The sequence below is a fragment of the Bos javanicus genome, chromosome 21 (genome assembly GCF_032452875.1).
Source record: "Bos javanicus breed banteng chromosome 21, ARS-OSU_banteng_1.0, whole genome shotgun sequence".
NCBI classification, from domain to species: domain Eukaryota; kingdom Metazoa; phylum Chordata; class Mammalia; order Artiodactyla; family Bovidae; genus Bos; species Bos javanicus.
The window spans coordinates 20,221,422-20,234,874 of record NC_083888.1 but is presented as its reverse complement, the minus strand read 5'-3'; the positions used below and the strand labels follow the sequence as shown (position 1 = coordinate 20,234,874).

The following is a 13,453-nucleotide window of genomic DNA, read 5'->3' as shown; positions in this document are numbered from 1 at the left end:
AGGCGGGAAGATCCCCTGGGAAAGGAAATGGCAACCCACTCCAGTATTCTTGCCTAAGAATCCCATGGACAGAGGAGCCTGGCAGGCTATAGTCCATAGGGTCACAAAGAGCTGGAAATGACTGAAGCGGCTTACCAAGTGCGCACTGCATGTACTATAAAATATAAAACAAGCCAGTAACATGGAGGTGTGTGACCCCCACATGCACCACCACCCCCCCTCCGCCCCATCCTCAGCCCTGGCCCACCAGATCTGGCAAGGAGCCAATTCTGAAGTGTACGTCACTGGACAGCAAGCACTGCATCCTTCAAAATAACCACCGGGGTCTTGCCATCCCCACATGTAAAGACTCAGAATTCAGACCAAATTCAAAACAGAAATTTATGCTCCGTAAGCACAGCTTCACAAATTGGCCCTTGTTCACAGGCAGTCAGCTGACTTAGAGGCGAGGCCTTTTAACGGTTCCAGTGAACTTCCACCTTTTCTCGTCTACGTGGGCTCACAGAACACACATAGAGTGAAGATGGAAAAAGGCAGTAACATGGCCATGCAGTGGTATTTGCTGGACCCCACGCTGTGTGCCTTCACATTACTGCTGACCTCCCCAGCTGGGGAATGCAGACTCCCATCTGCTGGACTCTGAAACACTGCCTTCTTCCGCAGGCCTCTCCTGAGCATCTCTCTCTGAGTGATCCACTAGGTGCAGGAGATGAACATACTATGAAAATTAAACATGGAAATCTGGCTCCTGTCCTGAAAAAAGATGCGGTTTGGTAAATGTTCTTTTTGGAAAAGCCCAGCCAGCAAGTGCAGCCTGACTGGGACTGTCTCCCGACCTCTTCCCCCGACGCTGAGCTGTTCCTCACTAGACGGGTGCTTCAGGAAAGCAGGGGGCTTTGGCTACCACCTGTATTCTCGTCTTGGGGTCTGGCCTCATGAATGTCTGTAGGATGTGAGATTAAAAAAAAAAAAAATGGAGCCCAAACCCACCGGGCCTATTTCTGTGACTCTGAGAAGCTGTCGCTGTTCTTTTGCTTTAAATCTGATATATATCCGACTGGGAACTATTTCCTTCCTCCTTAGAAGTATCGACAGGATGTAGTTCCTTACACAGAAAGGCTGTGTGGGGACTTCCCTGGTGGTCCAGTGGTCCAGTGATTAAGAATCCGCCTTCCAATGCAGGGAACGCAGGTTCGATCCCTGGTCGGGGAACTTAGATCCCACACGCCATGGAGCAACTGAGCCCTCTCGCTCAGGAATCTGAGCGCCACAACTAGAGAGAAGCCCGTGGGCTGCAAGGAAGAGCCCGTGTGCCACAACTAAGACCTGATGCAGCCAAAAATGAAATAAATGAACAAAAAAAAAAATTTTTTTTAAAAAGGCTGTTTAGCTTGTTGTTCAAAATCATGAACTCCAAGGGACTTCCCTGGCCATCCTGTAGTTAAGACTTTGTCTTTCAATGTTCAGTGCAGGGGGTGCAGTTTCCTGGTTGAGGAGCTAAGATCCCACGTGCCTTGTGGCGAAAAAATCAAAACATAAAACAGAAGCAATGTTGTAACAAACAAACAAAAAATATTAAAAAAAAAAAACAAAACCCAAATACATAATGAAGCATAAAGCTTAAAAAAAAAAAAAAAAAAAAGGCATGGACTCCAGGACTAGACTGCTTGAGTGGGAAACTTGGGTCGCCCATTCATCAGTTTTGTGATCTGGAGCAAGTTACTCAACTTTTTTTTTTTTAATTTTTATTGGAGTATTACTGATTTACCATGTTGTATTAGTTTCTGCTATACAGCAAGGTGAATGAGTTATACATATACACATATATCCACTCCTTTTTAGATTCTGTTCCCATATAGGTCATTACAGAGTACTGAGTAGAGTTCCCTGTCTCCTCAATTGCAGGCAGATTCTTTACCGTCTGAGCCACCTGGGAAGCCCCTTACTCTATCTAATAAGCAGTATCTCAAATAGGAAATGAACACTGTGACAGAGGTGGCACTGAGCTGGGGTTAAGAACCACACAGTTTGAAGGCGGGTCCTGCCACGTTCTGCTTGTATGACCCCAGGCAAGGTACTTAACCTCCTTTAGCCTGGCAAGTGGGGAAACTAATGCCAACCTCCGAGGCATCAGGAGGATGAAGGGAAGTAACACCCGTGGATGCTCAGCGCGTGCCTGGCACTGTCAATGCGAGATAAATGGTAACTGCTTCGTGTGGGATTTTCCTTTAATGAATTTATGTTTCAAAGGCAGCAGGAAGGATTCCTGTGATTCTAAGTCACAAGAACATATGGATATCCATTTAGGAAATTCTGTTCAAGAGAGATCTATGGCCAACAATTTCTAATCACATCAGCAAGGATGCCCAATAACAAGGGACTAGTGCTTATGTGGTTTAGAACAAAGCTGGTAGGTAAGCAGGAAAAGGCTTTTTGCAGTTTTCTCAGAGAGATCTGAGGTGGGTGGGACACAGGAAACAAAGAAGAAGGGCTTCTTGTTAATGCCCTCTTTAGTTTGCCTCTGGTTGAACTCAATTTCGAAAGGCCAGAAGGGGATCTCCGTGACAGGAAGCCCTGCTATCTGCTCCAGAGTGACACGGTTTGCACAAGGGCAGGTCACACAACCACAAGACACACCTGTTTGAGACGTGCCCGTCTGTACGCCACCTTCCGTCCAGAAAAACCGTCATTTCACATTCCTCCCCTCAGCCCTCACTCAGGCAATATGGACCTAGTGAGCACTTTCTAGGGGCCAAGCAGAGACACCGGGGAGCCACAGCAGGAGAACAAAGACCTCTGGTGCTTGTGGAGGGGGACTGGGGAGGAGAGACAGGAAACAAACAGGTAGACAAGTACACGGTCTCACCAAATCATAAGTGCCTTGGCGGACGTAAAGAGGGGGATTAGATGAGAATGGGGTCGAGGGCAGTCTCGGAAGGGCTCTCCAGGAAGGTGCCATCTTGGTGGAGGCCTGAATGACAAGGAGCAACCCGGTGAGGGCTAGGGAAGGGCCTTCCGCACAGGACGTGGGCAGCCTGAGGTCAGCGGGGCCCTCGGGCCAGTGCCCGGTGCCCGCGTATGTTCTGGGTGGGCTGTGGCACGTCTCAGATCAGGCGCCTCCTTCCCGTCACATCCAGTCACCCCACATGGAGGAGGCTGACGTGAGTGGAAGCCAAATACCAGTGGAGGGAAGGAGATTTCAAAGAGGTTTAAGGAACCTTTCAGCCAGCTGCACTATATGGGACCCGATTCTGATCCTGAATTGAGCAAATTATAATTAAAAAGGAAAAACAAAAACAAAGAAGTCAGCCGGAGAAACTGAACGGCTGTGAAGGACTACGTTTCAGGTGTGATGATGGTTTATGTTTATGGTAGGGACTGAGTTGTGTTCCCCTCAAATTCCTATATAGAAGTCCTAGGCCCCAGGACCTCAGAATGTCTGTTTGGAGACAGAGCTTCTGGAGAGAGGTAGTCAAGTAAAAATGGGGTCTTTTGGGTGAGCCCTAACCCAACACGGTGGTAGCAGTGGTTCAGTTGCTCAGTCGTGTCCGGCTCTTTGTGACCCCATGGACTGTAGCCCGCCAGGCTCCTCTGTCCATAGAATTTTCCAGGCAAGAATACTGGGGTGGGTTGCTATTTCCTCCTCCAGCGGATCTTCCTGATGCAGGGATCAAACCAGAGTCTCTCGCATCTCCTGCACTGGCAGGTGGATTCTTTACCCCTCGCGCCAGTTGGGAAGCCCAATTCAATCTGACTGGTATCCTGATAAGAAGAGATTAGGATACAGACAGAGATGTGGACAGAGAGAGAACCATCTCTAAACCAAGGAGAGAAGCCTTGGCAAACCTGCCAACATCTTGAACTTGGACTTCTAGCCTTCAGAACTACGAGGAAATACATTTCTGTGGTTTAAGCCACCAGACTGTGGTATTTTGTTTTGGTAGCCCTAGCAGACTAAAACAAAGAGTACGTGTACCTTAGCATCACACCCTGAAACAGTCACAGATGACACGATAGGCTGCCTGGGATTTGCTCCAAAATAATCAGTGAAGGGGGACACAGGAAGGGATGGTTTATAGATGGAATAAGATCGGCCCAAAGCTGACAAACTGTTGAGACTGAGTGATGGGTTTATCCTGAGTTCATTTTACTATGCTCTCTGCTTTTCTATAGTTTGAACAATCGTATAATGAAAAGTTGAAAGGAAAAGCTGAAGAGGAAACAAACTGTGAAAGAGCTACGTCTATGGCTCTCCACCCTGGGGGCGCCGGGCATTCTTAGGGCCTGGCCCCTGGCGCTGGTATCTTTTAGAAGGTCCCCAGGGGAATTCTAATCTTGATAACCATGGACCTACATACACTAAGAGCCAGAAGTTCTTTATGGGAAAAATAAAGAAAGACTTCAAGGGAAGTCCCATATGCCTGGATGAGAAAGTACTATGACAACAAACTTCTCCAAGTTAATTTATACAGTAAAATTCCTATTCCAAAACTGTGATACAGGGGCTTCCCTGGTGGTCCAGTGGTTAAGACTCCACACTTCCAGTGCAGAGGGTGTGGGTTTGATCCCTGGTTGGGGAGCTGGGAACCCATGAGCCTCATGGCCAAAAAAACAAAACAGAAAACAGAAGCGATATTGTAACAAATTCAAGAAAGACTTAAAAAAGTGGTCCATATCAAAAAGCCTTTAAAAAAAATTGTAATACAGTGCTGCTGCTGCTGCTGCTAAGTTGTTTCAGTCGTGTCCGACTCTGTGTGACCCCATGGACTGCAGCCTACCAGGCTTCTCCGTCCATGGGATTCTCCAGGCAAGAACACTGGAGTGGGTTGCCATTTCCTTCTAGAATTCACCAAAATCTACTTTCCCTCTCTGGGAGCAATGCACCTCCCCAACCCAAGTGAAGTTAGGCATGACCATGTGATATTCTTTGGCCAATCAGTTGTGACTTCTATGGGTACCACTCTAGCTGGAAGCTGCTTGGTGAACCTGGGTCATTGAGTGAGGATGGGGATGGGACACAGAACCCCTCAGCCAACCCATGATGGATTTGTTGTCTGAGGAAGAAATAAATCTTTGTTTTTAAACCACTGAGATTTGGGGATTGTTTCCACAGCATAATCTAGTTCATCTTGACTGGTACAGAAATTCAACACAGAACTTGACAAAATAATTCTAAAGTTCAATGGAAAAAAATAAACAAGCAGGAAAGTCTAAAGTACACACTGAAGAAGTGATGAGTCAGGGTGAATCTTATCAGAAATTAAGTGATATCACAGAGCAACAGTAATTAAAAATGAATAATATTAGGTGTAGAGGGATTTTCCTGGTGGTCCAGTGGTTAAGACTCCCTGCTTATTCGTGTCCAGCTCTATGTGACCGCATGGACTGTAGTCCGCCAGGCTCTGTTCATGGAATTCTTTAGGCAAGAATACTGGAGAAGGGTTTTGCCATTCCCCTCTCTAAGGGATCTTCCCGACCCAGGGATCAAACCTGGATCTCCTCCACCGCAGGCAGATTCTTTACCATCTGAGCCACCAGAGAAAAGCTAAAGTCACATCAATAGCACTTTGTCATTCAGTCGCTAAGTTGTGTCTGATACTTTGCCACCCCATGGAGTGTAGCACGCCAGGCCTCCTGTCCTCCACCATCTCCTGGAATGAACAGCGCTTATGGAAGCACTAATACTTTCTCAAGGCTACCAGAGATGTTTTTGTTTGGATTTCAACAAAGCACTGGAGTTCGGGACTTTTGACCTAAGGTCACATTTGTTTGACCTTATTAACTGATGGTTAAACCAATGCATCTGAATAGGCCAAAGATGTACTGATAAACAAGATAAACAAAGATGTACTGATAAACAAGATAAACAAAGATGTACTGATAAACAGCACAGCTAGAAAAATCATCCATATCTTCTAGGTCACCTGTCTTTCTGAAATACTACTAAAATATAATACACTATAGGAATTTACTTCTAAAATTCTGAGGAAGCAAACGGTGACAACAACAAAGGAGGAAACAGTTAAATGTCTATGAAAAATGTGGGGGCTGAGTTGGCCCTACATGGGCTCATCTAATCCCAGGCTCTTCCTTTCTGATGGCCAGCCTAGGTGTGAAATGCTCGTAAAAGCAGCTGTACTACTGTTTCCCCTACAGCTCTTCCCTCTATTTATGAGCTCCAACCATCCTCACCATTTTTTAAAAAAATTATTTATTTATTTGGCTGTGCCAGGTCTTTAGTCACGGAACGTGGGATCCAGTTCCCTGACCAGGGATTGAACCTGGGCCCCCTGCATTGGAAGCATGGAGTCTGAACCAGTGACCCACCAAGGAAATCCCCCATCCTCACCTTGAGGAGCCACTTCAAATGCTTTTTCTGGGAGAACACTTCCTTCCACGAATGACTCCTTGACTACAGAGAAAGAGGCTGGTTTCCCTGCACTGCGGTGGTGTGCCCACCAGACCTCTCTACTGGTTCACTCATCATACTGTACTGTAATTATTACTGATACTCCCATCTGCCCCTGGAGAACTTATTTATCTTGGCCACACAGAACACTGCTAATCTCTCACTAGCATTAATGGATCTTCAAGTATCTGAGTAAGTCGAACATTTAATAAGCTGTTACTATACGTTAGGCACTCAATTGCTGGCTAAGTCCTTAGTAACCCACATTTAATTGTAAAATTGTAGTCTTCACTTTGCCAATGAAGAACCTGGAACTGAGTTTAAGCAAACTCAAGGACACACAGCCAGCCAGTGGCAGGGCCGGGGTGGCTGCTCTGTGACCACATCCCACAGTGAGCAACTCTTCTCTTCTCCTTTAGCCACTAGACTTCCGGATACGGGTGTGAATGCCCCCTAATCTAATCTCCTGTCCCTATGGCTCAGCACGCTGTGGGGCAGGGGCCTGGACCACACACACCCAGCTCTTCGAGGATTCTGGAGGCTGGGGCGGCCAGATCCAGGCTCTCATCTTGCCTGTTTTACTTACTGGCTCTATCTCTCTGCCTGAATTACCTAGCCTCTCTGTGCTTCAGTCTTTCCATCACAGTTGTACTAACCGCCTCGAGGGCTACTGCTGAGGTGGGAGGGATTCTGTCCATGGGAAATGGATGTTTCCCTGTGTCGGGCACGTGATCAGTGTTTTCGCTAGTATTTCTTGAATTCTTGGCACTTTATGCTTTTAGCACTTCATGCTCCCATCCCAGATCCTGTGGCCAAGCAAGCCACACCTCCCCATTCTCTACTTGTGAAGATGAATTTGTATATCCAAGTACAGGACCTTATTTTTTTTTAAGATTTTTTTTTTATGTGGTCCAGTTTTAAAGTCTTTATTGAACTTGTTATAATATTGTTTCTGTTTTATGTTTTGGCTTTTTGGCTGCAAGGCATGTAGGATCTTGGTTCCGTGACCAGGGACTGAAACTGCACCCCCTGCATTGGAGGGTGAAGTATTAACCGCTGGACCACCAGGGAAGTCCCAGACCTATCATCATTCCCCACTGTTTTCATTTTTATTAGATTCTGTTTCTGTCTTTTGGCCCCATACCTGTCTCCTGCTTACTCACTATTGCCCACGTGCCTGTTGTTCAGTCGCAAAGTCGTGTCCAACGCTGTGACCCCATGAACTACCGCACGCCAGGCTTCCCTGTCCTTCACTATCTCCCGGAGTTTGCTCACGTTCCTTGAGTCAGTGATGCAGCCCTCTCATCCTCTGTCACCCCCTCTTCTGCTCCTGCCCTCAATCTTTCCCAGCATCAGGGTCCCATGTTCCTGTCTTATGTATAAATCTGGGGTTTCACCTATATCTTCAAGCCACTAAACAACCTGCTGTACAGAAGAGAGTCTGTAAAGTGAGTGTCTTTAGGTGGGAGTGCATACCGAGGAGGGGCAGATGGGGAGCCCCCAGCCAGGCACAGAGCAGGCAAACCCGCTCACGCTTCCCTACCTGCCCTTACATGCCACCAAGGGCAGAATAAACAGGAACCACCTTGCTGGAGGACAATCTGACAATATGTATAAACATGCATAAGAAATACTGACTCCAAAATTCTACTCCTGGAAATTTACTCCCAAGAAGTCATTAAAGAGAAGAAAAAGATTCTATGTAAAAATATTCATAGCTTCGTTATTTAAAACGCTGAAAAACTTTAAACAACCTAAATGACTACAAAGAGGAATGGTTAAATAAACTATAACAGGGTAATCACAGCAAGGTGGCTCTTTAAAAAGATTAAATGACTATGCATCTTTATGTTAGTGAATATAAAATTGTTTAAATTAAGTCACCATAGATATACACCCTATGACTGCACTCAAAAACTGTACACATAGATCGAAGAATGGGAGGATGAAGAAATAGAGTTAGTTATGGTGAGATTATAGATATAATTTTCATTTGTTTCCCATGAAAACACATTATAATTGATTTACTTATGAACACCCCATAGGATGGTACATATATACAGACACATATTTTAAGTGTTTATTATTTATGAGTGTTCACAGTTAATCTGAAGGGAGAGTTAAGTAAGATTCAAGAATGAGCAGTCCAGAACACAGAGCCTTACCTAACATAGGACTTCAGTTAAAGGCAAGAAGCATGTATTTAAATATGAGATTTAATTCCTGTCCTCAAGCAGCCTGAAAGCCACTAGGTTGTTAAGGTCCCAGATTCCCTTCCCACGGGCATCCACCAGCCTCATCACGATGCTTGCCCGCCAGTCACAGGAGTCTGGAGGAATGAGTGAAGGGCACTAACTTACCAGCAGGGGGCGCTGTGCAAGACCGTCCCCTGTGAGTTTTAGCTCCTGCCCCTGAGATGGGATGAGAGGAAGGTGGTTCCAGCACCTGGTGGTTCCAGGGCCCCACTGAGCTGCTGTTGGGAGGCATAGCTTCTTAAATGCCCTGCTGTTACAACTGTGTGCCTCACCAGCTCTTGCACATGGGCACAAACTCTAAACTCAGAAAAGTAAGGCAGACGCAGACGGAGCAGCACACTTGCAGTGGGAACAGAAAAAAAAAAAAAAAGGTTGAGGGGCACTCCGCTTGGCCGTGGCCCCAGCTTACCGTAGGTGAACATGCGTGGCGAGGTCAGTTCAATGTTGGGTAAGGCGCCCAGGTGGTTCAGCACAGCGCACCGATAGCCATTTTTCTGGGCATAGTCGACAAAGGTGCGGATGTACTGCTTCTCGCTGTGATTGGCAATTCCGGGGCAGATGACCATGGTAATGTCATCTGTAGGGTGGAGAAGGAGATTCTGAGATAGCCAATAAATACTGACGTGGTAAATGGACACAATTACACTTCACTGGCTTAGAAAACAGTAGGAGAGAATTTAACATTCATCTTTTCACTCTACTTTCAGCCAGAGTAACTTTCCCTTCTAGCTGGAACTGTCTACGTCAGTGCTTCTCAAATTATTTATGGTGAGGGGTCAGTTTTTAAAAAGTTCCAATCCATAAGGGCAGATGCTTTTGAAAAATAAAATACAATAAAAATTAATTACTAGAAAAATAAAATGAAGAAATACAAATCTCAATTTTTTAGTACTAGATTCAACAGATATAAAATTCCTCTGTCAAACCACCATACAAATTTCTGAGCATCACTCTTAATTCCTATATGAAATTCTGTATGAATGAATCAATGAACAGAAAAATAAAAAACTATGTTTGCACAGACTTCTTTGATCCAACAATTTTATTTTCAGATATGAATTCTAAAAATATATGGTACATACACAAAGCAATACATCTGCAGTAATGGCAAAAATCTGAATATAATATATATGTCCAGAAACAGGGGTCTGGTTAAATAAGTTTTTGCATATCCAAATGAAGAAATATTATGTAGTCCTTAAAAATAATGAGACATTTTTTATACACGGCTAAAGGCAAGCTCTCCAATAAGTATTAAGTGGAAAAGAGCAAGATGCAAAAAAAGGCTATGCTATGCTATCATTTGGGGGCGGGGGAGGACATCTATATTTATAAATGCATCCACTAGCTCTGGAACCATACACATGAGTCCTAACAGTTGGTACCACTGGGGCGTAAGGGTGGGAGAGAAATTTACACTTTTACTGTATGTCCTTTAGTAACTTTTGAATTTTCTACCGTGAGTATGAACTACCTACTTGAAAATATGAATATGCATTTTTCTTTAAAAGAAAAGTGGTATTTAGGTCATTAAATTTAATCATAAATTTTCCTTCTAAAAGTTGAGACAAATAATTTTTAAATTCTTATGCAATAATGTATAAAGAACATTAAAATTTTTAATAAATCTTGAAATTCCAATTTTTGGAATCCTGCCTTAAATTTTATGAATAAGTATGCTTATCAAAGGATTACTTAAGAATAACAAAATTATAAGCAAGCTAAATGTTCAAAAATAGATTGATTAAATTATGTCATGACCACATGGTAGACTATTAAGCAATCATTAAACTTTTGTTATTAAAGACATTTTAGACTTTTAATGATATGGGAATATACTTATAATGTGTAGTAATTGAAAATTTTCAGTTCTATTTTACTGTAATGGTACAAATGGAACAAAATGTTAACAACGGTATGCAGGGTGTACGATTATTGATGATTATTTTCTCTTTTTAAAAAAAGTTTCTATGTTATCTACATTTTTTAAAGTGAGTATTCCTTTTGTTGTCAGAAAAAAAATCAAAAAAGGGGGGAAAAAGGGCTGCTTTCCTTAAAGCATTTCTTGGATGCAAATACTGCTTTCCACAACTACCTTCATCAATTCTTTCTGGCCACAGGGGTGACAGAAATACAGAGACAAGTTGGAAAAAAAGAATAAAAGTTTTGTCTTTTTCAACTTTCTACCTCCATCCTAAAGAGCAGACTGGTTAAATTAAATTTTGTGCTTCAATAGTAGAAGAAGTCAGAGCATTAGATACAAGGGAAAAAAATATTTAACTGGGTTTGGTAGAGAAGTAAATATTTGAAAGATCGGCTACAAGACCATAAACACACTGTGAACGGCCAACTTATTCATTTATTCATTCTTTCTGTGACTATTTATTGGACTCTGAAGGATTCCAACATTCTAGCAGACAGATAATAAACAGCTACACAAGTAAGTTTAGAGATTGGCAGGTACCATGAAGAACCTGAGCAAGAAGGTGATGGATTTGCTGGGAAGGATCAGAGAGCATCCCTATGAGGAGGTGACATTGGAGCACAGAGCTAAGTGACAAGGGAGCAGTCACGTGAAAGTCTGGGACAAGCGTTCCTGACAGAGAGAACATAAGCTACGCTGTCACTAGCTACTCGGCAGTTCTAAGTGCTTCAAATAACTGAGAGCTATAATAATATACTTACTGGAATTTACCCCTAAATATTTACTGAGCTCCTATTAAAAAAAAAAAAAAAACGAGGTGCATTTGAATACTATGGAATCAAAATATTGTTCTCTTCTGGTAGAAACAACATTCAGAGGATGCTGCCATGTAACTCCACTTCCTCAAAAGTCCTCATTGTGAAGCTTTTTAATGCCTGCTTATTGTGCAGCCTGGACGGAACAATGAGAGTTTTATCAGCAATAGAAACTGTGGTTGTTTCTGAGAAATAGGTGTCCCAGACCCCTGAAAATCTAAGCAGAGGGTACCTGAGAGCCTTTGTGAGCTGCTGTTGTCCAACAAAGAAGACTAGCTACACTGCATCTATAAGCTTCGGCTTCCTCACCAGTAAAGTAGGGATAATAAGGCACTGACTTTTCAGGGTGGTTGTGAAGATTAAATGAGATGATAGTATATATGAAACACTTAGACTAGGCCAGCTTCTGTTGCCGTTATCAAACCAGAGATCTGATCCTGGGCTCCAAGTTCTTATACAAACCTTTCTATTTCACAAGAGGACTTATCAACTGTATTCGACAATGCTCTCTGCAGAGCCCTACAAGTCACTCGGCCAGCTCATGCTGGACCCAGTCCTTGCAGGTAGTAGCTAAGTGACGAACCTCAGCTGATGTCCTCTGGGCCCCCTGGATGCGATGGTGACAGTCAGTGGCTTGAGCATTTACACCGAGCTCCCTCAGGGATTAATGCTCCCTCCCTGAGGGCTGGCCCAATCCCACAACCTGAACTAGCTCACCTCCCACACAGTGCTCAGCCAAGGGCTCGAAGAGGTCAAAGGTCGAAGTGGCTCCATCAGACATGGTGATGAACTTCCGGTGCCCATACGGGTGTGGCGACCTCACCCTTCCCATCTTCCCATACAAGGCCGTTTGGATGTGTCCACTTTTCCCCCAGATCAAGGGTGGGATGTATCTAGAAAGGAGGAGAGGAGAGGTCAATTTTCCCACACTCTTGGAATAACACTCTGAAAAACTCTTGGAACAAAAGCTTTTCAACCTTTTTCCCCCCCCTGGTAAATTCTGTCCACTAAGCACAAATAGGATATTTTTTTCAACCTTACATCCAGGCCATGATTTACTTCTTTTCCCACTGATGCATCAGATTAGCTTTAGAAATCAACCAGGACATGCTTATATAGACAGGATTTCAAATTGAAGGTGTTAATTAATTCAACATGGGTTATTTCCATAATGTAGAACAGAAAGAAAGCAACTAGTACATTTTGAACACATGCTACTTGACAGGGTTAGCCTCATTATCAACTGAGCTAATGTATATAAAATAGCTGGCAGGCGCCTACGCACACTAAATGCTCACTTCTTTGCCTTCCCCTAATAAGGCAGCCACAGCTGCAGGGGTGACCCCATGAACACAAACCTGCTGCCTTTGTTAAACTGGCAAGGGCTGCAAAGCCCCTGAGAGTCTGTCGAGTGCCTTGTGCGTGTCTGTGTGTGTTGCGGGGGCAGCATTGTATGCTCCGGAGAATGTGCCGGAAGGGCAGAGCAATGTAAATATTTGTTGGATTAATGAAGGATAAAGTCTTGTTAGCACAAGCAAGGCACGACACCACCCTAACAACTGTCCTTCGTGAAAACACAGAGTGACTCTGGTCGTCAGAGGGAAGTGCAAAAACCACAAACTAGTTAATTACTGGGAAAAACAAGGTCCTCCAAGTGACAATTAAGAAATGATTACTGTTCACAATCACAGTTCGCAAGACGATCCCATCTCCTGAAATTGCTATCTGTTTCTCTTCTTCGGCTTTGAGCCCCAGCTTGATGGTCAAGCAGGATTTGGTACTGACGTCAATCCATCTCCGTAGCGTATCACAGTGGTGAGCATTTTGTTAAGAATTTACCTTAATGTTTGTTTGCCAATTCGAAACCATCTTTTTTATCAGACCAGATGATCTAGATCCTCTCCTTAAACCAGATTTACTCTTTTTTTTTTTCCTGGTAATTCATTAACTGTTAATTAATTCATCACAAGGTTTAAGAGAAGGGAAGTTATCACCTTAAGCAAGCCAGTTCCCAGACATGCTTCTTCTGTGGGGGCAGGGAGGACAAGGA

At 43.9% G+C, this 13,453-nt stretch overlaps 1 protein-coding gene across 2 annotated transcripts in view; it reads right to left on the bottom strand.

Moving 5' to 3' along the window:
- ABHD2 (abhydrolase domain containing 2, acylglycerol lipase) overlaps nt 1-13,453 on the bottom strand; it is a 114,101-nt gene that overhangs the window by 30,993 nt on the left and 69,655 nt on the right. For both annotated transcript variants that reach the window (XM_061394408.1, XM_061394409.1), the window contains exons 4-5: nt 12,121-12,296; nt 9,074-9,241 (exon numbers count right to left, since the gene is read on the bottom strand). In XM_061394408.1, coding sequence (XP_061250392.1) covers nt 9,074-9,241; nt 12,121-12,296 — 344 coding nt within the window. The remainder of the gene's footprint in view (nt 1-9,073; nt 9,242-12,120; nt 12,297-13,453) is intronic.